The 26,744-nt window shown below is 30.4% G+C and overlaps 3 protein-coding genes across 5 annotated transcripts in view; all 3 read right to left on the bottom strand.

Moving 5' to 3' along the window:
• LOC127718405 (uncharacterized) overlaps nucleotides 1–4,019 on the bottom strand; it is a 54,740-nt gene extending 50,721 nt beyond the window's left edge. Inside the window, exons 1-3 of the mRNA XM_052224430.1 lie at nucleotides 3,733–4,019; nucleotides 1,604–1,698; nucleotides 587–820 (exon numbers count right to left, since the gene is read on the bottom strand). Of these exons, the coding sequence (XP_052080390.1) occupies nucleotides 587–820; nucleotides 1,604–1,658 (289 nt within the window). The 5' untranslated portion in view covers nucleotides 1,659–1,698; nucleotides 3,733–4,019. The remainder of the gene's footprint in view (nucleotides 1–586; nucleotides 821–1,603; nucleotides 1,699–3,732) is intronic.
• Nucleotides 1–26,744, bottom strand: part of LOC127718350 (uncharacterized) — a 160,370-nt gene that overhangs the window by 107,082 nt on the left and 26,544 nt on the right. The window lies entirely within an intron of this gene.
• Nucleotides 1–26,744, bottom strand: part of LOC127718421 (uncharacterized) — a 130,743-nt gene that overhangs the window by 50,721 nt on the left and 53,278 nt on the right. The window lies entirely within an intron of this gene.

The following is a 26,744-nucleotide window of genomic DNA, read 5'->3' on the forward strand; positions in this document are numbered from 1 at the left end:
GCCAAGGCTCCGTGTTGAAGACCGTACTGTGACCTATAATGATTTACTTTTATAAATTTTGACTTGGATGGAGAGTTGTCTCATTGACACTCATACCACATCTCCTTATATCTATCTATAAAACAAAAATCATGAAAACACAAATAATTTAAAAAAAAAAAAGACAGTAACTCAATATTTATAAAAATTACCATCGATATAATTCATAGAATATTTGTTTGAAACTAAATAAATAAATAAACAAACAAGTAAAATTAATAGAGCTGCTAAAAACCGTTCTAGAGACAGAACTGTCAGAATCGTTTCTATGACAGGACTGTCTAAAACAGTTATTGGTTAGATCAACCTGTTTTTGGCAGTGTTAAAGGTAAAAGGAGAACTCTTCTTACTAGCTAGTAGTGGTGGTTCTAAAACAGCTCTCCGGACATTTTTAGATACCTCTGAACTGATTCCATCAGTATCATTGCAGGCTGATATAATGAAAACAAATAATAAAAAAAAAAGATAGAACGTTTATATAAATGGTGAAAGACATACTTTTATATCATTGTGGTACTATTATTAAATTTTACTTGATATCACTTACAGTTTTCTCTGTAGTATATTGTTATATCTGTAATGTATGTTGTGTTAGAGGAAAACGTGAACATCCACCATGCATTTTGAATATTACGTGTTGACTGCTTTGTACTTGAACACGTATCTAAGCTATATTGATTTGATATTGGTGGATTAACAGCGTTTTCCGGTTTGCCTTTACTTTTATCATTATTATCATATAAAGAACTTTGAGAAGCAATACCAAATGGTGTAAGGTTTTCTGTAAAATAGAAGTAACTGTTATTAAATAGACATACGAAATACTGTTTTTTATGTCTTGTAAATTATAGATTTGCTTTGCAGTTGTTGATGTTATAAATATACAACATTGTGGTAAATGACATTTGCGTCATTATCACCAAGATAATGGAGTAATTGAAATAAAGTGTAAAGTTTTTTTCCATATTATTTTTTTTAAAAGATAATCTTCAATCAGCACGACTCAGTATTTGTGTGAGCTGGGTTTTCTGTCGTTTGCACTTTGAATTTCAAATTCAAAATGATTTTTATAAAGCTTATAGAGTAGCTCTAAATCTATAAATATGAAAAACATTGACATATAGTTTCTAATACAGAATTAATTAATATATGTATGTTGTTTGGCATAAACCAACATTTTTATGACATTTCTACAATGTAAAGATGCACTGTGTTATAGTTTGTACTTCCATAATTATTCATCCGTCCGTCAAGTACCATGATTTTGTGTAAGATTATGGATATAGCTCCATATTTATGGTAAACTGAACTAGGAAATCTGATATAGTAAATCTGTTACATTCTAACTTAAAGGTTTGGTTAAAGGTTTGGTTAAGTCTGTTTTTACAATGAAGTTGTAGTCACACCAACCTGAAACTTAGAACACATATTTATGATGATGTTCACGGAGTCCTGTAATTGCTACACTGGCATGGGAACCAATTTTATATTTATGTCCCAATATTTATTGAGATTAACAGTAAACACAACTTGATATAAAATGGACATGGTATAGATAACTTACGTTGTGCAGAAACTGTCAACATAACAGTTGTGTGGATAAGTAACATTAATAACATGTTAGGCGTTTTTTAATCTGACATTCCAAATAGTTTTGTGCTAAAATATCAATAATTAATACATGTCAAATAGTTATATATGTATGCTTTGATATATACAAATATGTTATAATGTAGGACAATACAAAGGATCATGAAGTTTTGTCTATACATTGTATTATATTTTCCCCTATTTTTAGAATATCTCATTAAGTAAACTAAAGGAAAAGATAATAGAATAGAGCAACATGAAATGAAATGAAAAACAATGATAATGACATTAATAATAGTGATAATAATATAAAAGTAGTAGTAATAATAATGATTTTGTCGTAATCTTTTATGATTTCGAAGGAGATGCGTACTCAACAAAACAGTGTTTGGGGAGATAACTTTTACAAGAAAAAGTGTTCGGGTAAACAAGATCAGTTTCAAAAGGACTATAACTGTTCAATATCATATGATAAAAATCTAAGCGGTATCTTGCGAAACCACTATACACCGCACGAGAAAATGTGGCGGAAGAAAAAAAATAATAATAATGATATTTAAAAACAAATTGTTCTAAGTCCATTTCCTAAATATTAGATAAGTAGCTACTTCCGGTTTTCTCGATGTAATTATTGTCGTCCAATTATAGGTTTCTTCATACTGATTCGATAAAACAAATGATTTATATACATTTTTTCCTGAAATAAAGGAGATATTTGCCAAAGTCTGGATTATAAAATATCACTTCCGGTCTCAAAAGTTAGCTACTTTTACTTTACACAGATTCCAAAAAGATATAGTTTCTATATACTTTTGCCTATAATAAGAGACATACTTCCAGTTCATCGAAAGTCACTTCCAGTTTATCGAAAGTCACTTCTGATCTTAAATGATAGGTTTATGTATGCATATTTAAAACTTATATGGTTTCTTCGCACATTGCCGTGAAATAAGTGCAAAAATGGCTATTTTCGGTTTACTCAAGGTGACTTTCGGTTGTCATCGTTCAAGGTCATATGTCATCCATCATATTGCAAAAAACCGAATGGCTTTACAATGTACCATGTTGAAGTAATAATCAATTGTTTGTTAATTAAAACACTTCCGGGGCTGAAATCCTATTAGATGTCATTGAATTGTTTCATACATTCATACCTTCATCACAAAAAACACCAAACATTTTGCGCTAGTTCTTTTATATATATCTTTAAAAGTGTCAGAGGGGGTCATAAACAAGCAAAAGTCAAAATGTAGAACATGACTTTGACCTTTGACCTTAACCTCAAATTAATTTTTCTGAAACAAGGACCTTAAATCAAAATACTTGAGGTCTATATCACTTACCATTCATGCAATATATCAATATATCACTTATGATAAATAAAGAAGGGAATAACTCTTATATCGAGTCTTCGTATCGCTTCGGTCAAAATTGGACAAAACATCCTGAGGATATAACGAGCAATTTGGTAAAATAAATTTGATATTTTCTTTTACAGTTACGGAGGAGATGCACTCACAAGGAAAACAGTGTTCTGGTAGATAACTTTTACAAAGAAAAGTATTCGTTCAAGCAGGGTCGATTTCAAAGACGTATAAATTGTGCGATATCATATACCAAGAATCTAAGCGACATCTTGAAAGACAAAAAGGTTATGCAAGAAAGAGAGAAAAAAAATCAGAACAAATACAATAGGTCTGTATACAGAAAAGTTAAAGACTTGATAATAAAAATCAGAAAAAAATCAGTAGGTCTTTCCAAAGAAAAGTGGAAAGACCTAATAAATATAATAACAATTATAATAATAACGATGACAATAGCAAAAGCAAATATAATGCGTATATACTGTACAATAGATGAATGAGTTTTCAGTAAACTTACAGAAATTTTTACACTTAAATACCCAAAAAATAATGTATTGTCAGAACAATGTACGAATTAAATGAAAAAACTACGATTATTGCACTTTTTATTTTCACGTGTTGTTACGTGTTGTATAATAATATAAAAAGACACATCTGCTAGTAAACTTATTTTTCAACCCGATTTTTTCAAAAACTTACATTTTATCAAATAATGTTTTGTACTGCACTAAAAACGTACCTTTCTTCAGCAATGTTTCTGTAACAATGAATGAAGTAGTCAATTTTCAACAGGAAGTAACTTACTTCACATTATATAATCAAAAGTTAATATTTAAACTTAGATACTAAAAGCACGCAAATTTAACATCGACCTTGTATTGTGTTTTACATTTACTAGTACCTCGGAATTTAGAAGTTGACACATACGCATTGTATTGTTCACAAAAGTAATTTTGCACAAAACACATATATTTTGTATTAATATATAATTCAAACAGAAGGAAATGAATTGTACAATGTGTAACCATAAGTATGCGCACTCCATCCCACCAGAACGATTTTATCTCAGTTTTACAAATACAAAAACATATGGTCTGATTGACAATTGGTAAATGATCTAAAATATAATAAACGGGATGCATGTAAGCAACAAATTAGAAAAAAACAAATATGATAGACAGCTCCTTGCGATATCTACAACATTATAGGATTCTTGACTTGGGACAGACACAATGACAAATGATCCAACGTACCAATCTAAGAGCACTCACCGTTACTAACAGATAGTTTAAAGCGAATATCAACTAATGAATTAATCATGTTATCCAATAATAAGATATGAACCAGAACAAATCCAATTTTGCGAAAAGACGTAATAAACAGTCGGAGAAAAGTATGACCTTGTATATAGTCTAAACATAAGTATCGAAAGTATGGAGGACCATAAGACATATCAAGTGATATTTTTTTTTCTAATACCAAGATCTATGTTAGTGTGTATAGAGATCAATCAAAATCAATGTTAGCTATAATAAAAATATTCAAAGATCCTATGTCGTTATATGTAGATACGTTAGAAGTTTTAGATGTACTGGTTCATTTGGAGCTTATAACTATACAATCTGTTATCGTAAGATATTGTTTTGAATATTGTTTTTTATAATGAAAACATGTGATATAGTTATATATGTATGCTTAAATATGCAATAACATGTTATTACATGTACATGATATATGAAAATATAACAAAGGATCGTGAAGTTTTGTAATTACATTGTATTATTTTTTCCTTTATTTTTAGAATATCTCAAAAAATAAAAATAAGGGAAAATATAATAATAATAATAATAATAATAATAATAATAATAATAATAATAATAATAATAATAATAATAACATTTAATTTAATAATAATAATGAAAACAGTAGTTATAATAATAATGATGTAAGTAACAAAAGTAAATATAATGCTATACAAACTTCGATAGACAAATGAATTGTCTGTACACTTACAGAAATTTTCCCACTTACGTACCAAAACAAAAAAATTATTGTCAGTACAATGCACGAATTTAATCAGCAAGCTATAACGACACTTTACCTTAACACGTGTGGTATAATAATATTTCAAGACACAAATAAAAGAACATTTTTGATTTCAAACCCCCAAACTTTTAAAACTTATATTGTAGCAAATAATGTTTTGTTCTGACTTAAACACTGCTTTTCTTTATGAATCTTTCTGTAACAATAAATAATGTCAATTTGCAACAGGAAGTAATTTACCTCACTTGATACAATCGAAAAAATAAATTGTAACTTAGATAAGAAAAGCACGCAAAGCTTACATCGACCTTGTATTATGTTTTACATTTACAAGTACCTTGGAATTTCATTTAAAGTTTGTACGATCAAAAGACTTTAAGTGATAGAATTTTTAAACAAAAAATATATTTGATTTTTGCAGCAGGACACACTCTTTCAGAGTTACAATAGTTTAATCTCAAATGTCCTAAAATAGACATACGAATACAAAAGATTCATAACCATTTATTTAAAAAATAAATTTTCAAAGTATAGAGGGGAATTCAAGCTGTCAGTAAACAATTAGCAGGCGGTCACCATAGTTTTAATTCATGGGAAAAATTGTAACTAGCCACAAGCGTTTCGACTGGTAATTATACATGACGCATACTTTTTATAAATACATAATTCGACTTTATCAGGCGTATATTCAAACATAAATAAAAAACAGTAAGTGGAATAAGAAAATTTTCAAATACTTCAGGAACTTCAAATACACGGAAATTAAAAGTCGAGATATGAATTACAGACACAATTATAGTAAATGTTTGTTTAAAAACAAAAAAATCTTTGTTTAGAGGCATAATGGGAAATAACGTACCCACACAACCAACGAAAATTGATATCCAACGAACAAAATGAATCCACAGTGATAGATTGTTTTCTTCTTTAAATCTTTTATATGGTAATATGCTTATGCTGCTCAGTCTTTAGGTATAGAACCACTAATTTAGGCCTTGTCGGAAAGAACATACAAGAAAGTAGTACGAATTTTAAACAAAATAGTTCCTACGCATAGCTGTATCTTTGTCAATAGGTGAAATATTTGGGTAGTTTTGGTGTCTAATGAACGTTTGGGGATTTGGGGTCAATGCAGAACCCTTGTTGAAAGTTTCTTTTGAATGATAGAGAAGAATATAAAATTTTAATAGGACGGCACATTTTTCCTGTTGTTCAAACCAGAAGTACCTGTTTTTGTACTTTCAAACTTCCAGAACCATTACACTCTTACATGATTATGCAATTAAAGGTATGTTGAATTTTTCAGAACAAGTCAGGATATGGTATAGTTTTGACATGAAATATCTGCCACTTTATTTTAACTTAAGACAAAGTAGCCATTATTGCTTAAAATTACAGAATTTAACATAGAAAGCAATGGGGCAATGCGTTAGTGGTTTTATACCTTTAGCTTTTTATGTACAGTTTTGTGAATTTGTTTGTTAGTTCGTTTTCATCCATTATTTAGTAGTTTCTTATCATATCTTTAGTTGTGAATGTTTCCTCATTTTTTCCGTCTCTTTTTTTTTTAACAATTTTTGCAGTATCTTAACATTGATGGATTGGTTCGTATTGAATGCCATTTTCGGAACTATTGTGCTATATCGTGGCGGTCAGCTTTTTTGGTGGAGGAAGCCGCACTGCCCGGAAAAACTACCGACCTTCAGTGGGAAAACTGACAATCGCATCATATAAAAATTGTAACCGAACGCATCTGGGACATGCATGATTCCAACTAATTAAACAACATCAGTGTTGACAGGTTAGTGATATTATAGTTCTACTTCTTTCTAAATAGTTTTCTCTTTGGCCATCAATTTACATAATTATCCTTTTTTTATATATAACACTAAAATGACACCATTACATGACATGAATACAGTACAACATTACGGACAGAAAATTACGCAAATAAACAATACAATATAGTACATTTGGAAAACGAAACAACAGAAACACTGAAGTTAACAAACAACAAACGACAATGCAACACACACAGAAACAAAATATAAGATAACAATTGCCATTTTCCTGACTTGGTACAGGACATTTTTAAGAAAAAATGGTTGGTTGAACCTGGTTTTGTGGCTAGCCAAACGTCCCGCTTTTATGGCAATGTTAAATATAACATTAAAATGACAAGATTACATGACAGGACTACAATACAAATAAATGGGAGAACATACAGGACAGAGACACACACAAATAATAGGTATCAAAAGGTACCAGGCTTATAATTTAATACGCCAGACGCGCATTTCGTCTACATAAGATCCATCAGTGACGCTTAGATCAAAAAAGTTCGAAAGCCAAAACAAGTAGAAAGTTGAAGAGCATTGAGGACCAAAAGTTCCGAAAAGTTGTGCCAAATACGGCTAAGGTTATATGCCTGACATAAGAAAATCCATAGTATTTAGAATAATTCATCAATTTATAAAAATGACTATATAATAAATATACATGTTAACACCGAAGTGGTGACTAACTACAGAATAAAAAAGAATACGTAAAACAACTACACGATAACATAATCATATTGATTACAAATTATATTTTAATATTCATTTTATTTATATATATATATGTATATATATATATATATATATATGTTGTTTGTGCTGTATTTAGACCCCTCTACAAAGAAATTTGTTTTGCATGCAAACGTATAAAAAATGCGGTTTTTATCCAACGCAATCATAGGTTTGCACGTTGTTTTCAATTTAGACTGCTTATATTTTTTCGTTTGGGCTTGTATTATATTTGCCTTCGGGTTTATATGATCCGTTCGTCCTATTTTGACTCTTTCAAAATTCAAGAGTCTATCCTAAATTGAGGTAAATTATATGGCCTTCCAAATACCGTTTCGATTCCTAACATCACTGAAGAGACATTAATTGTCGAAATCCGGATATGGTGTACAAAGTTTTGCACCTCATGTTTGTGGTTTACCATCTTTTCCGCAAGTTTATTGTTTTCTGCTTGGTAATAGATTAATAATAAGATCTATTTTGTTACATCTTGTGATCCGTTTATTTGGCAATCGCCAATGGCAGTCAGCAGGGTTTAAGAACATCAGTTGTTCGACCTGCTAGTCAAATGCGTTTTGTTAAAATGTACTTTTTCACTCATTTGGTTTTTTGGAAAATGTTGTTTGTGCTGTATTTAGACCCCTCTTTAAGGAAATTTGTTTTGCATGCACATGTATAAAAATTGCGGTTTTTATCCAACGCAATCATAGGTTTGCACGTTGTTTTCAATTTAGACTTGTATATATATATATATATATATATATATATATATATATATATATATATATATTACACCCTCCAACAAGAAATTTGTTTTGCATGCACACGTATAAAAATTGCGGTTTTTATCCAACGCAATCATAGGTTTGAACGTTGTTTTCAATTCAGACTTGTTTATATTTTTTTGTTTGGGCTTGTATTATATTTGCTTTCTGGTTTATATGATCCGTTCATCCTATTTTGACTCCTCAAAATTCAAGAGTCTATCCTAAAATGTGGTAAATTTTATGGCTTTCCAAATACCGTTGCGATTCCTAACATCACTGAAGAGACATTAATTGTCGAAATCCGGATATGGTGTACAAAAACCTTTGCAATTTTATTTGTGGTATATCAACTTTTCCGCAAGTTTATTGTTTTCTGTTTAGTATTAAATTTATAATTAAGATCCAGTTATTACATCGGTGATCCGTTTATTTGGCAATCGCCAATGGCAGTCCACAGGGTTTAAGAACATTTGTTGCTCGACCTGTTAGTCAAATGCGTTTTGTTAAAATATACTTTTTTACTTTTTTGGTCTTTTGGAAAATGTTGTTTGTGCAGTATTTAGACCCCTCCAACAAGAAATTTGTTTTACATGCACACGTATAAAAAATGCGGTTTTTATCCAACGCAATCACAGATTTGAACGTTGTTTTCAATTTAGACTTGTTTATATATATATATATAGGTTAGCGGACAAAAAGTCACAGGACAGAAAGTCACAAATTTGATAGGACAAAAAGTCAACAGACAAAAAGTCACAAATTCTTTGTTGACAATTTTTTTAATATATAAGAGAAAAATCTTGAAAGAATTACTTTTTATTAATTATATTCATTTTACAGTTTAGGAAATTGTTCTATAGACTTGATAAATGAAGATTTATTAGATTTTAATCATACAAAAGATATATTTCTTTGCATCATAAAGCCATTTAAGTACCAAGCCACTTTGACATTTTGTTTTCTTAACAATCATTGGATTATTATTGTTGTATTTCAATAAATTTTGTTTAAATAGTTGGTTTATATACAATAGTTCAAGAAAGAATGATTTTTTTTTAAATAAATGTTTTCTTGTTCAAAGAAAATAATCTCAAAAACTGAATTGTGACTTTTTGTCCTGTGAATTGTAGTCAGTGACTTTTTGTCTGTGACTTTTTGTCCTGTAACTTTCTGTCCTACATTCATATATATATATACAATGTATATCACCTTTAAATTAAAATTAAAACAAGATGATCAAAGGAAGTAATTTCTGGTCAGATTAAAAAATTATCATGTAATGAATTAAGTTTCGGTTAAATAAATTTTTATATACATGATCATATTGCATTATGTAAATCAAAAATACTAGAATTTTTAACCATTATTCAAATATCTTAAATGGTATTCAAATCTTTTTTTTTAATGTTTCAGATATATTTTATGGTTACTGGAAAATTTTCAACACTAACTTAAGCCTGGCATAGTTTTATGGTGTCAGTCATGTTTAGTTAATAATGCAGTGAACTTTTTTTTTCCATTGTATATAATTATAAAGCAACTTTAGTTAATACATCTCTAAAATGACACCTTTGTTTTGGAAAACCAAGTCTTTCAAACAATAGAACTTTCATAGCAATCCTTGATAAAAACTAAAAAAAAAAGGTATTCCAAAATTGTAGTAAAAATTTAGGTTGATTTATTAAGTTTTGTCAAAATTAAAGACAACACTTTAATAAGGTTTATTGCAGGTGTGTTTTACAGGTAAAAGCAAAACTCGTTTTTCTTAAACTCGTGTATTACTTATCTTATATATATCTTTACTTTATTGTGGCTGTTGTCATGTCAGTTAAAAAGAAAGTTATCTAAACAATTAAAATTAAACAAAGTAGAGGTTATATGGTTCAGACTGGTCGAGTATTGTTCAGACCTTTGGTCGAGTATGGTTCAGACTGAAAATTAGGTCGAGAACTGGTCAAGTATTGGTCGAGTACAGGTCGAGAATGGATTAAGACTGTTTCAGACTGGTCGAGTAATAGTTCAGACTATTTTCAATGGCAAAGATAAGGGTCAAGTACAAATCAGTACAGTCGAGTATTGTTAAGATTAGGGTCGAGTAATATCGAGTAAATTTCAGACCAATTCAGACTGGTCGAGTAAAAATCAGGACAGTTGAGTACAGATATAGGCCATTTCAGACTTTTACTGGTTTGTAGTGTAACATGATTAAACTCAATTCAATATAAAATCACTATATTTTTATCGATCTGCCCAGTCTTCGCCCTTTTTTTTATGATAATCTGTAGCAAAATGGAAATCGTTCCAACATCGTGTGGGACGTCAATTTATACGTGATTGACTTCTAGCAATAATTACCTCCTTTACCTGCTGTATTGTTTGTATTGATCTTGTAATTCAGTTAATTTTTTTGTTACATGTTATAGTCCTCACTACTACATTAAAACGAAAAATAAAAATAAAAGCCCTGCTCATTTGATTTTGGTTTGTTAATGTGTGTGTGAGGAGTTTGAGTCATTAATTTATACTCCACATCCTTCTTTTCTATTTTAATTTAGCAACATGTATCATACATTGGGAATCGGAATCGTATGGTTTTTTTTTTCTTACAAGTCAATCATACTTATCAATACTATCGACTGAATATCATTTCATTTTATATAATACCTGGGAAATAAACCTAATAAAACAAGTCAAAAAGCTGTACGTCTCCCCAAATTGCAAATTCATGCAGCTGTGGCCTTGATTTATAAACTTTAAATCCATTAGGTCCTTCTCCTTATCTATAAATTGCATATTTATATGTTTCATATGTGAAGATATGAAATCAAGTGAACACCTGGAAAAAAAAATTCCCACATAAAAAACAGCGACCTCGATCATGTTGATTATTACTGTCATAACACACCTGTCAGATACACATTGTCAAATAGTTAGAAATAATTGTATCTCAATGTTCGCATATCTTGTTTCCGAGAAAAAAAGACCTGCTCACATCCAGGGAACTTGAAATACACGGAAATTCAATGTTAAAGATATGTAAAGCCTATCATTAAATTTGTAAAATGTTTAGTAAATAATGTTCTGGTTGACAGGCATTCAACAAATCTCTTAAATGTTCATTGATAAATAATCTTAACATTAAAGTGATTCAATCATGTTGTCACTTGAACAATAAGAACTCATTTGATTGTTCATATACAATGTATCTCTTTCGTCTAACATGTCTAATATGTTGCAGAATCAAACCTTTTTCACTATGGAGATTTTTTACTTTTTATTACTTATTTTATTCATACTAATTTACCTACATTATCGTACAATTTAGCTTTTGCACTTTATTTTCTTTCGTAACAAATCAAACTAAACCTTCCAAAAGAATTTGTCGTCTTCATAACGTTTGTTGACACTTTTTTGCAGTTCTTTTCCTTTTTTTTTTCATTTAAGTTTTCTAACTTTCATAAAATAAATACAATTCACTTATTTCATTTGTTACTTTACGTCCTCATAGTATTATGTTCCAAGTGTTGCTTATCATGCTTATTGCTACTAATGTTTCTGTCGATCATATCAATCTCCATCGATTTACCTCTGTATTACGGTAGTCAATTATCCATGTGTGATCTTCTTCATTTATTGATTTTGCAATCTTTGTATTTTTGAATTTTCAAAATAGAAGCTTATGTTATTGACACATATGCCAACTTTTTATCAGATTCCTAAAACAAAAAATGCACATTCAAGTAAGTTGGAAAATGATAATTAAATGCAAACTATAAATGCGACAACACTGTTTTGAATGATTTTACGAAAGTAAATAATTTCAATACAAACTAACACAAAACCAAATCGCCATCAATAGACGATACCAAGGTACATACGGGTCTTATGATGTGTGATGAAATGGAATTATAACAATTTGTTTGAAAAAAGAAAGAAATACAAGATCCATTAGTCGGGAGTACGTAGATTGGAGTTTGCTGTCTCAAAACGCCAAACTGATTATATCGGGTTCGGGGATCTTAACATCCCTTTTTGTTCGGAAGTCAATATTAACTTATCATTGAACTTTTACTATTACTTATATAATCGAAAACAATATTTAACTTAGATAAGAATAGCACGCACATTTGATACCAACCAGGTATTGTGTTTCAGTGTGTTTTACAACTTAAAGTACCTACTACAGGCAAAACGGTTGTATTTTTCCTCCCTGGGCGACAAAACTTACATTTTTTTAAATCGCCACTTATAATAATAAAAACCCGGGCAACACAGTTAAGCTTGATATTAAAACTTTATTATTGTGTTTGAGATATAGATGTCATATATACACACTGCAGTTATTTAAAACTAAATACATAATATTGTATACCCTTACACCAAATCACAGCGCTGATAAGTCGACTTTCTTCTCCTGCCTAAGAAAAAAAGCCAAACTACATGTACATCCGGTAAAATGAAGTACTGTATTTTCCTTACAATTACAAGTGCCTTACAATTAAGAAATAGATACCTACGCTTTGCATTGTTCACAAAAGTAATCTTGCTTAATGATGTTAATAGAAAAAGACATTGTTTTTATATCAACATAAAACTCAAACAAAAAAAGGTAAGAAGGTTTAAAACTGTATGTGAGAGCATCCTTAAAAAAAAAAACAGAAAAAAGAAAACAGAGAGCGCTTTAGGTATATCGGAATAAAACAAGACTATGCTGATTGCATGATGAAATTATAACAAATATAATATGATGCAAAAGAAACCAACTGACGTGAATGTAAGCAAATATGGCTAACTGAACAGCCTTCAACGATGAGAAAAACCAACACTGCATACATGTAGTTAGCTATAAATAAACTCATCATATAAACTAAGCGAGACGCGCGTTTTGACAACAAAAGATTAAAAAGTTTAAAAAGGGAAAAAAAAAATACGACGTTGATGAGTATTAAGGAACCAAAATTGCAAAAGGTTTTACAGCTTATATTATTTATTCCAGTGGTAAAAATTTCCATTTGTCAGAAATGTAAAATGATTCAAACGGGAAAAGCAACGGTCTGATTAATGCTAAATGAATAATCAGAAAAACAAATATGACAGACAGTTACCGACGACAACCACAGAATTACAAGCACTTACAGTATGTGGCGGGGTTAAACGTGTTTGCAAGCGCTCAAATTTCCTCTCACCTTGGAAAGCGGTTTAACTGCACAACTAGAACAAACTGAAAAAAATCAGTTGGGATTTGACTCAACACATCCATATTTCATTAGAAGCAAAAAAAGATAAATAAAGGAACAAAATCGGAAAATAAATTTGATGTTAATTTGTCTCCAATGTAGTAAATGTTTAATTGTAAACATTAGTACTTTTTCATGTAATTGTTTGTACAAATTAAAAAATTAGGAAGGATACAAAGAAATTCCTATATTATGATAATTTGAAAATAAAAGAAAAAAAAGAAATTTCGTTGTCCATTTACAATTGTTTCCGTCTTTCTTTATTTTTATTCCGAATCTCATACTTCACAATATTCTATAGTTTTTTATATCTTATTTTCCCACACAAAATCCCCTCATCCCCTAATATATGCATTATACATTGAAAAAAGTCGACAGTGTTTTAAAAAGAATACTATGATCGTTTAAATGTCTAAATATTGGTTAACTTGTTACCCACACGTAACCTGTAAATGTTATGTTAAGGTCAAATGTAGTTTAATAGTTTCAACGTACTACAAAAAGTGTCTGAATCGTCAAAACATTACCCTGCACATTTAAATTCAATATAATGTAACTACAACTGTCAAAAAGGAAATAAAAGTGTCGAAAATAGAATGTAGCATTTGCTTTCGAATACAAGATGACAAAATCTACATAACCGTTTTACCATCTATTTTTTTTAGATATAATTACAATGTATAGTTCTGTGCATAATAGGCAAATTGATACATTTTTTCATATACAATGTATCTCACCTGTGTAATAAGAATCTCAACAGCTTATTTCAATAATAAAATGGAAAAACACACATTTTATTATAGCGTATCGTATTAATTTCGACAGGGTTAGAGAGCATTGAAAGATGAACATATTCATTTTATGCATAATTAGAAACATGAAATATGATGTTTTGTGTAAAATATAATAGTTCATTCTATGTTTATAACACATTTATACAACAATACATCTAATCATCGCTTGATATTGAAAAATAAATCTATATGTTTTTTAATTAATAATGAGCAAAATCCAAACTGTATAGTTGGTTTTAATAGGCCCCGAAAAAAACAATACGAAATAATTCTAACATCAAAACAAACGACCGGATTTATGACTACACCACAAACTAAAATCATCTACATGTATGACAAACAGCAACCAACGACAATCAAATTGATAGGTATATGACTTGGGATATGCACATATAAAATGTGGTGGGATTAAACATGTTTGGTATCGCTCAACTTCCATACCCCTACATTTCCGTTTTGTATATACACGGTAAATGAAATTAAGTAAAGTTATGTTAAGGACACTAACACACTTAGACTATCATATAACTTTGAAAAGTAATTACGAATGAACATCTAACTGCATCAAGAACAATGCCATCATTTATCTAAAAATGTTTTGAAATAACATTTTAAAACATATACATTTTTGAAAATACAAAATACTGTTTGCTCATACGAAATGTAAAAGCAGTTTTATTAAAGTCCAATGAGCGATAAAAAAACTGCAATACAATGAAAAGACAAAAGAAGCTAGCCTATCCCTTTCCAATAGAAACAATAACATATGATGATTCGATGTGGAACAAATAGTCAGTTCAAATATACACTGCATAAACTGGTTTGATATGTTACTCAAACTTTAATGTGAAAACAAACCAGCATTAATCTAATAAATAGAGACTGTTGGTAGTTACCATGTTATATGTTAAGAAAGGAGAACCTCCGAAACACAATGTATATCGTATTTACCTGACGATATCGGGATATGGGTATTCAGTAAAATCTTAACAGGAAGTTGTGAATATTATAAAACTGACACGGATAAAAAAAAACAATGTCAAAATGTTCAGGTTTCAATCAAATCTTTATTTGTATAAGTTGATGCAAGCATACGATTTGTATTGTGTCTTATACTGTTAGAGGCAAATAATGTTAAACGACTATTGTATATTAATGTGTAAACACGTTAATTATGAGCTATGAAAGTCAAATAGTTAGTGAATTTGTATAAGTAGGTTACAAAATAAATTCAAACAAATATACTTTACTGTGGGTTAGCATTCGTTAGCTGTTACTATCCTATAGATTGACAATTGTTGTTTATATTGATAATCTAGAATCGTCGTTGAAGCTAGAGCACGAATGTTATGTTTATTAATTCGTGTTATGTATCATTTGTCTGCAAGATTAACAACCCTTTGTACTGTTTCAATTCAAAACAAGTATATCATATCAATGCGTTTATTATCTCCCTTGAACAGGTTCATAATTTCATATTTACGTATAGTTATTTGATTTAATTAAATCAGTACAAAAGTTTTCAATTTGATCGATCTTAGTAATTATCATTGGTTTGTAAAAGACATTTTAGTATATCTACAATGTTCTTTAGTTGTTTTGGAACGTTTAAAATTGTTATATACCAATATATAAATGTACTGAAACTTTATAATTTGTATGCCTTCGCTATAGCGGAGGAGGGCATTTAGTTTTACCTTTGTCGTCTGTCCGTAGGTCCCGAAATTGGTGCCCGTTCTCTAACTTTAGTTTGACTCAACCAAATGTTATGAAACTTATACACAATGCTTATAACCATACAAAACAGATCAAGTTTTAATTTGGGTGCCGTCATTTTTACCATTCTAGAGTTATGCCCCTTTTCAACGTCAAATGTCGTAAGGTGACCTATAGTTGATTGCACCCACGTCAATGGCGAAGGGTTAGTCGTGTATTCTATTTACCCTTAATAAACAAAAGTACAAAACGGCCTTTAGGAAATGGAACCCTTTCAATGAATGACGATTACCATTTAGTGTCTATCTTTTCCATAGAAAAAACAAATATTCAGAACTTCAAAATATTATATCATTTTTAATACATTAATAAAAAATCTACTGATAATGAGGGCAACAGTAGTTTATCGATGTTCAAATAACATAAATCGACAAGCTAAGTGTTTCTTGCTATGCATGTATCACCAGCCAAGCCGATCAAATACCGATGAGACAACGTACCTTGTATCTATAGATCTATGACTGTGAAAACAAGTCGCTATTGGTTTGAGACACCGACGTAGGTCATCCGATTCTAGAAACTGACTGTCAAACTTGACTCATCGATTTAAGTCATTCTTTCTAATAAGCTCTGTTCTGTGTTGGAGGAATTATTGTGTAAGAAGCAATCCCTTTAAATGAAGTGTGTATAGTGTGATGATAAACGTTCGTATCAATTGAAGTACATAAACGCAGTACGATAATGCAGAGGTTGTGTTACTGGTGCGAAATGGGAAGTTGACAATTTGGAAAGTTGAAATCATCACGTTTGTTTTGGAATCTAGTATGAAGTCTCCTATCTTTTTTAATATGAAGTAAAAAACAAGGTTTGAAGCAGACCTGCCAGTAAGGTTAGTATCCTTTATCGCAAGTTTACTGGGCCATAAAAGGTGTGATCACTTACTGAAATGAGGGTTATTTACTGATAGGACATCCAAAAGGTGAATATCCGTTTGCCTATATTTTTTTTATTTTTATGTTATTGCTGAATTTGAAACTTGAATTAACGATTTCACATTTGTAAACTGCTTTTCACAACTTTTTCCATACCTCGAAGGGTCTGAAAGAAACACAAGAAAAGACCAATATGTATCTAGCAAATTATACAACAACGAAAACGCTTTTTTCACAAACAAATCATCATGCAGACTTCCTGTTATATTTAAAATACAACAATATTATCCGTGACGTATGTCAGTCCATTAAACTCTTAAAATAAGCGACTTTTTCTTGATGTGTCACTCCATTATAAGAGACATATAATAGCAAACTTTCATTTTGAACCCCACATTTTTAAACTTTCATTAAAACAAGAAAAATTTTGCATTTTACTAAAAAAAGTCCCTTCCAACAGGAACACTTTCCGTAACATGAACTAAAATACCAAATATGAAACAGGAAGTATTTAACTTTTTTATATAATAATTAGGATTGTGACTTCGATAACTTTTTCACCGACCTCGTACTGTGTTTTACATCTATATAAGGAGATATATCTACCAGTTGATACAATATGCTAGAGCGAACTTTTCCCATAATGATTTCCTTGATAGAGGGTTATTACTTAGAAGGAAGATATTAAACCAAGAATACCATGTGATGAATTTGAATTTTTCCCTTCGAAAATTTTTCGGAAGCCATCACGAGTTGACTGACGATTATGGAATATCTGTTTCACAGATGAAAATGACGGATATGTTCCAGTTGTGGTAGCTACAATTTCTTTGTCTTTTTCTACGACCTATGCGACCTACCGAATTCGACTATTCACTGGGTTCCAACTTTCATGAACAACACAATCGGTACCTCCTGTAGAGCAGGATATGCTTATTCCTCTGGAGCAACTGAGATCACCCCGCTTTTTGGTAGGGTTCGTGTTACTCAGTTTTCAGTTTTATATGATGTGTTTTGTATACTGCTGAATGACTGTTGGTCAGGTTTCGTTTTTGGCCATTGCGTTGTCATTTTGATTTCGTCTTACAAAAAATTATAAGTGTCTTGTCCCTTTGGCATCTTTCGTCTTTCTTTTACAGTACCTAATTACAGGGGAAACGGTTATATTTTTCCTTCATAGCCGAAATTATATTTTTAAAATTTGCCATACTTTAAAGTATAATTAAGAAAAAAAACCTGCTGTGGTCAAAACAGTTGTATTAGTATATTTTTATTGTTTTAGAAGTTGAAGTCAAATAATGGTATTACCTTCTACCAAGAAAGCTTGTTCCTTTTATTCCTGTTCTTCATCTTGACAGTTGATGTAAGGTCTTCAACAATGAACGAATCATTCATACCCTACAACAAGGTCAAGACGGCCCTTAGCGTCGACTTAAGCGGTACTATTGATAAAAATAAACCACAGTTCACCTTATTGCTCCCCACCCGCCTCGGAGTGCCAACTTGTGCGATACTGTGTACGACGGTTCTCCAGTCGAAAGCACCAGGGATACAAGAAAAGTGCAGTAATTTTGAAAGACATCGATCGCCGCTTAAATATGCCTTGAAGTAACACACGTCGGGAGCGGTCAATGAATTACATAATTTATATTTACGGACGAGGTTTTTCAACATATATTTGTCATACATTGCCCAACAAAAGACCAATAATTTCGAAACAACAAATGATAGACAATACATATAAAACTAAAAAACAAATGATAGACAGCACGGGGCACATAGAAATATATGTAAGAAAACTTAGCAGTTTAAAATAGTATGAAAGGGCAATATTCAAAACAGATGACCAGACCAGTATTTTGAAGAAATTTAACCAAACATGAACAAGCACACCATAACTGTAAATATTATAAGAGCATACACCCCAAGCACGGGGAAAAAATCTACTGCCTCCACACAGCACTAGAGACAAACTCTAGAATCAATAGAAAATGAAAGGATATGGAGTAAATGTACATGGGACAAAATCGCACATAATACACAGTAAACATAGAAAATTATGAATGAACAGGGCTTTTATTCCTGTTCTTCATCTTAACAGTTGATGTAGGGTCCTCAACAATGAACGAATCATTCATACACTACAACAAGGCCAATGTACACAATGCATAATTACAAAAAGTTCATCCAATCACAGAGTTCTAAAGTTGATTTCCTTCACCTGCATAGCGTACGCAACAGGCCGACCGTTTTCCAGGAAAATAAAATACTGCTGTGTTTTCTACATTTACTAGTACCATACAATTTAGAAATAGACACAAACGCTATGTTTTGCACACACACGTAGTCTCGAACGCTAGAAAAGGATAACGCAAGAGTAAGCAACATTAACGGAAAAATAGAAAAACAAAACAGCGCTTAAGATATATCAAAATAAAGAAGGACCATGATAATTGCAATATACAATCATATATTTACGACCTTAAGACAGACTATAATGCAAGATCATACGTATAATTTTGAAGTAGAAAGCAAACAATACCCCTACGTCCCTTTTAAAAGAATATATTTTATTATATAAAGTGTATCAATATTTTTCTTGCACCACACATAATAGGAATGCAAAAAAAAATTCAAACAGAAAAAGCAACGTAATGATTAATGGTTAATGAATTAACGGAAAACAAATACGTAAGTCAGTATCCGACGGTAACAACTGAAGTACAGACACTCCCTCGACCCTCATTTTACCTTGAATAACGGCTTCTGATGGCTAAATATCGGTAAAAACAATTGATCTGTACATGTTTAGTCAATGTAATCTTTAAATAGTAACGACTTATTTCATAGAGTGATTGAATTGTCAAAACATTACACTGCACATTTAAAGTTCATATGATATAATTAAAACTGACCGAATGAACATGAACTGTCGAAATTAATATGCAGCGTTTTATTTCAAAAAAGGAGGGGAAAATTTAAAAGAAACTCGATCATCCTTATTTTTTGATCGATGAAATTAGAATATATAATGTCGTGCATAATAGGAAACTTGATGAATATTATCAAATACATCACACAAGTGTTATTTTGATTTCAATAGCTTGTTTCAATAATGAAATACATATTAAACGTGTTTTTATGGCGTGTTGAATAATTTTCATAGCATTACTTTTTTTGTTCTTCGTTATATAAAAAGAGGAAGCGTGGGTAGCAGGAATTTTTCATTTCATCCATTATTGGAAACTAGATATATGATGTGTTAGGATAATTTTAATAGATTATACATTATATATTATGCATTTCTACAAAAAATCATCTAATCATCGTTTAATATTTGAAGGTATTTTACTATCTGTTTCTGAATCTCAAGCTACAATGGCGATCTTCCTGTTGCAAAATTATGTTTTTGTCTGCTTATTTGTTGATTTTTGTAACTGTAAAAAAAGATTGACGTCGACAATTACTTGGAAAAGAATACAGAAATCCCGATAATACATGTAACGCTAGAGCACAAAGGAAGGGCCAATTTGTCCTTGAATAAAGAAATTGGTTCACAAGCTCATAACTGTGGCCTTAAAAAAATCTGAATTTATTTCACTGCGAAAATGTGGTAAAAATTTGTGGAAAATTTATAATGAAATGTGCAATTTATATGTTTCGGAGTTCTCTTTGACACATTCCCAATTTCCATTCTCAATTTTATTTGTTTCAGTTAAACATATTTTCACTAAATGCGTCCTAGTGACATCATGCATAATTTAGGCGAATAATAAGTTTATATATAAGAAACAGATGTACATTTTTCTTATTATACTTTCAAATATCATAATGTAGCAGTACATTCATAGACGGTTCATCTTTAAATAATAATTTTATTGTTAAAGACCGCTGATCACATGGTTGCTTTTCGATTTTGTGTCGATATGTTTTTCTCTCACTGACCTATATAACATGAGAATATGTGGATTTAAACAACTATAGGTCACAAAACGGCGTTTAACAGGTAGCAAAGCCTAAACCGTATGGGCAGCTCCAAAAGATCCCGATATGACAATAAATGAAACAATTCAAACGAAAACATATCATTGGCCTAGCTTGTTTATGACAAAATAATAAACGAAAGACAAAATAATTTCGCGACAGGCAGCAACTAATGGCAAAACCTAAATTACTGGTGATTTAGGACAGACACATTTATAATGCGGCATGTTTAAACATGTTTGTGAACGCTCAACCCTCCCTAGCCCCACATTTCTTTTTATATATACACGCGATGAATAAAATGATGTTAGGTAAGGTTATATACGCTTCCACACTGAAATACTAAAATATTATTTAAAAGTCATTATGAATTAACAGCATACTATAATCTGATAATGACATTATTCATTTAAATAAGTATGTCGTATACAAAATATATTAAAACAACATTCAGCAGCAATAGTTCAATCAGAAGCCACCAGAAGATCTATCAACTGATTAATTTGTACTTGACTGAAAAGCTTACCTTTCATCAGGAACACCTTGATTTTAAATGTCGTTATCAAAACAGGAAGTAATTTTGATTTGTCTCATGTTTCATTTCACCGAAAACACTATTTAAACAATGATCAGCAAAGCACAACACCCTTGTATTGTGTGTTGTTATTTTACTTACAATTCAGGACCTAACCTACACGTTTTATAATGTTCACAAACCTATTGTGTTGCATTTGTGGCATCCCCCACCCCATAAAAAAAAGAAAAAGAAAAAGAAATGTAATAATTTGGAATGAATGCACAGGAGGCATATCGAAATTTAGTGGCAAATGTCAAATTTTTACGATATTCGTAGGTGAATTATAGTGTTTACTCATTATATATTCAAGAGCAAACAATATGTATACATATGAATATATGTGTAAAGAAATATCTTTTTATCAAAACTCCTAAATACAATTGGATAATTTGAAATGTTTGCTAATAATTCTTAAAATGTTATTTAAGCTTAACTTGTGGTTATATGCATTTAAATTGTTTTACATAATATGCATCTTAAGTTAATATCGTTGATGTTGTGACAATATTTCGTTGCCTTTAAAAAATTTTTTTGCCTTTGCATTTATTTTTTTCGTCTCGATTAATAAAAAAAAATCATTTTGATTCTTACGATCATCTTTTTTGTTACAACATAATAAAACATTTATTCAATTACTGGCTTGTTCCAATATCCTTCAAAAGTCCAAGCTCCTAATGTTCCCTGTTTAATTCCACTATTTAATCAGAGCAGTAATTAGGTGTAAAATTCATATTACATCAAATATATATTCAATAATATCACTCATAATGATTGTTCAAATGTTTTCTAATGGTTACTAAAATATTATTTTGAATTCTCAAACCTACTCTTTTATTGAATTCATTGAGAAAAAATGAGAAAACATTGACATTTTTTGTCTTTTGATCAGATATGTAATGGGCTTTGTAAATTGAAAAACTAACAATTGTTAAAAGGTAGTAAAAGGCAAAATATTCTTCGTCAAAAAATTTATATCCAGATATTAAATGTCTTTATTTTATCTTAAAAGTCATTTTACTCCTCTTTAAAACTTCATTTTTTTTGTTCCAAAAATGTTCTAAATACGGACACAGTATAATGAAGTGATCCTAATCTTCTTCTTGTGTACAAAAACTATTGTTTACAATTTTCCACCTAAAAAAAGTTTTTTTGTAGATAGAATATGTTGTAGTAATATGTTCCATCTAAATATTCTAAGTTTATTTTCTTTAAGATATTTGAAGAACTGTTTTGGTGTAACACCTAATCTACATTAAGTATACGCAGCCATTTTTTTTGGTCCAATAGCTAGTTCAATTGTTTTATATATCAGAGTCTTATATAAAAGTTTGTTTGATAATGATTCTAATTTTATAGGTAAACCTTTCCATAAAAATTTGTTTTTTTCTATATTAACAGTGCCTTTTATAGAATTTTCCGACTTTAAGATTGCTACACAGTCTTTTGGTATTGATTTCCTTACCAAATTAATTTCAACTATCCAGTTTGATTAATTATTTTAGTTTATTTAAAATGACATCTTGTGAAATGCAGCCTTTTTACTGTTAAGTCTGTTTTTTGTGATATCCATTTGACGTGACTATGTACTTATGCATCCCGTCATACAATGAACGACAAAATTATTTTATTTCTACCTGTGTGACGTCAAACGCGCGATTCTACGTCAAAGTAAATGTTAATCTAACCATGTGTCTGTCAGGGTAAGGATTCGGTCCCAGTACTTAAATTCTTTCAATCCTTTATGCGTGGATTTGACATATATAAATAAGATCGTATAATAAAAAAGTAAAATGAGGTTGTTAAATTTGATGTATGCCTTGTTACTTTTACTGTTTAGTCTGTTTTTTGTGATATCTATTTGACGTGACTCTGAACTTATGCATCCCGTCATACATTAAACGACAAAATTATTTTATTTCTACCTGTGTGACCTCAGACGCGCGATTCTACGTCAAAGTTATTGTTATTCTAACCATGTGTCTGTCAGGGTAAGGATTCAGTCCCAGTACTTAAAATCTTTCAATCCTTTATGGGTGTATTTTACATATATAAATAAAATCGTATAATGAAAAAGTAAAATAAGGTTGTTAAATTTGATGTATGCCTTTTTGTGCTTCTTTGTTACATTTGTTTGTTTTTATAGTGATTAAGATGATAACACAATGTTGACTGCTGTACCCCTATTTTTGACATTTTTACATATTGTGTCTGTTTGTTTAGTTCACGCATCTTTGTCAATATAATGGAATTTGATGCGACTGTCATACAAGTGAGAGGTTTAGCTAGCTATAAAACCAGGTTCAATCCACCATTTTTTACATAAGAAAATGCCTGTACCAAGTCAGGAATATGACAGTTGTTATCCATTCGTTTGATGTGTTTGAGCTTTTGTTTTTGCCATTTGATAAGGAACTTTTCTTTTTGAACTTTCCGTGGAGTTCAGTAATTTTGTGATTTTACTTTTCATTTATGATATCAAGTACATAAATAAGATCGCTTTTAATCCATTTTTTTTAAACTATAGCTATATTTTCAAATTTAATAAATTTATTGTTCTATAATATTTGTTTTCTTATATCTGTAAATATTTAAGGCTTTAAAGTTAACTCCTACCAGTTAATTTCCAACATTTAAGGATAGTTTTATAAAAATCATGGATTCTTTCAAGGCTTTCTTCTGGCTTATCCCCACTGTTTGTTTGTAACACTAGCCAGTTTGACCCCAAATTCTAAAAATAGTGCTGAGGTATAATTTTTCAATCTTTTTCACAATCACTTACTAGACTAAGTCTTTAAATCCACATAGCTTCTTATATCTATCATATCTAATCCCCTCCATTCATATGGACCAATGATCGAGTTTCTTTTAACTTTATGTGGTTTATCATCCCAAACGAATTTAAAACAACCTTTTTTCTATTTCTTTCAAATATTTCTTTGGAACTATACAGGTAGTTCCTACACATGTGAAAATAAGCACAAGTATTGTTTAATTATCAAAATTTGCTTCCCAAAATAATAAGATTTCTTTTCTGCCAAGAACAAAATGATTTATTCATCTATTAAATTTTATTTTCCCAATGTATTTTTTCACATTCCACTCTACAATGCCCAACATATATGCCAAGAGTTTTAACTGGTCCATCGCTCCAGTTGTTTCTCTCAATTTTGCCTTCATGATTTTAGCTTTCCTACCAATAACCCCTCTATTATTTCTGTTTAATTTCAATCTTGAAAAAGATCCAGTGATTTCAATTTCGTTCATGGCTAATTGAACGTCGTATTTGGAACAACAAAATAAAGAAGTATCGTCTGCTGGTTGCAACATTTTTATACTATGATTTTTGCCATCCAATTTGATTTTGATACCTTTAAAATCGGTATTGATTCTTAATCATGACGCCATGATGGCAACCGAGAAAACAAATAGTAAGCCGATAAAGGCCATCCTAGTCGTATACCCCTGGTGTTTTTAAAGACATCTGATATCCAACCATTGTTCTTAATACATGTACATATTTGAATATCACTATACAAAGTTTTAACCATCTTATAAAAGAATAATTAAATCCAAAATGTTTTAATACTGAAAACATAAAATTCCATTTTAAAGAGTCAAACGCTTTAGAAAAATCAACAAAGACTATAGCCCCTTCAATTGTGTATAAATCAGTGAAATCAAATTGAATAATAACTTGTATGTGTCTAAGATTTAAACCAATAAATCTATTCTTTACATGATTATCCAGTCTGGTCTTCTTTAATAAGCTTTGGTAGGATTTTTGTTAATCGTTGTGCTAGAGCGTACGAAAGAAGTTCCATGTCAATATTCAAAAGAGAAATAGGACGATAATCATTTAGTGACAACCATTTTTTGAATAATAGTGTTAATACACTTGTACGCTATAAATATGCAAGTGTTTGATCTTTATATCGAATATTAAGAATGTTTACTTCTATGTGATTATCTTTTTATGACACATCTGGGGCAATATGCGTAATAGATTCTCCATAGGCGGTAATGTTAACGTTTTCTTCTGTTGCTCAGGCCATATCGTAAACTTGGATATGTATGATGGCTCATTTTGAAGCTGAGACACTTGCACATGTGTGGTGCGATTTTCGGGGTGGCAAGTGTGATTCGTTTTCCCGTCAAGTGCCCAACCCCGAACGATAGTGAAAAATGTCACTCTCCTCAGGAAATAATCCCTAAATTCTGACCATAAAAATCATTAAAAAATATGTCCTTTGTAATTATTTGTTCAGGTTTATTTTTTTATATTTTTTTTCACATCACATCAGCTCTATAAAACACCAGTCCTAGTTCATTCATGTCAATTTTTAAAATCACAGCTTCCACGATTGTATGGCGGACTAATTTTTTAATGAGAGTCATAAATCTGTGTTCCTCATCTCAAGGTCCATTAGGGATATTGACCCATATTAGATCAGCTTATGTCAGATTCCACTTATATTGCAGTTTGTATCCCTTTAGTACACATTTCTGAACAATTCTGTGAAGTTTTAGCCATATCTGAAATAAAATAAGCTCATTTTAATACTTTTAGGTAGCAATGTTTATAACTGTTCAATATCCTTTTTAAGGAAGAAAAAAACACAATAAGCATATGTTATAAATTTACATTTGTTTTAACTTTTATTGGTATAACTGCAATTCATAAGCCTCTTCTACCTTACAGACTTTCTACAAATCCTCATTTTTTGTTGATAAATCATGTAAATATAGTGTTTTTCACTTAAAAACTATCAGATTTAAGAAATTTGTCCACCCTGATAGTCTTGTTTTCTATTATATTTTTTGTTTATTGAATAAATATCTCTAATATATGTTCATTACTGTAAAGATTAGTCACAGACCTTTCCAAAACTAGTCTTGTTTTCAAAATCCATCAAGGAATAAGAATTTTAGAGGTTTTTTTTGTATGTGTGTTGAAAGCGGGATAATGGGTTATTTCTTTGGTGAAGAGTACATTGTGTCGTCATTGTTTTTGTGACGTCATTGCATTATGACATCATAATTTAGAGTTGTACACATCTTACAGAGTGTATTGACATTGAAACATACCACACACAGCATCATACATGCAAATTAACACACATGTATTGCATAA

This window comes from Mytilus californianus, unplaced genomic scaffold (assembly GCF_021869535.1).
Source record: "Mytilus californianus isolate M0D057914Y unplaced genomic scaffold, xbMytCali1.0.p SCAF_1, whole genome shotgun sequence".
In the NCBI taxonomy this organism is placed as follows: domain Eukaryota; kingdom Metazoa; phylum Mollusca; class Bivalvia; order Mytilida; family Mytilidae; genus Mytilus; species Mytilus californianus.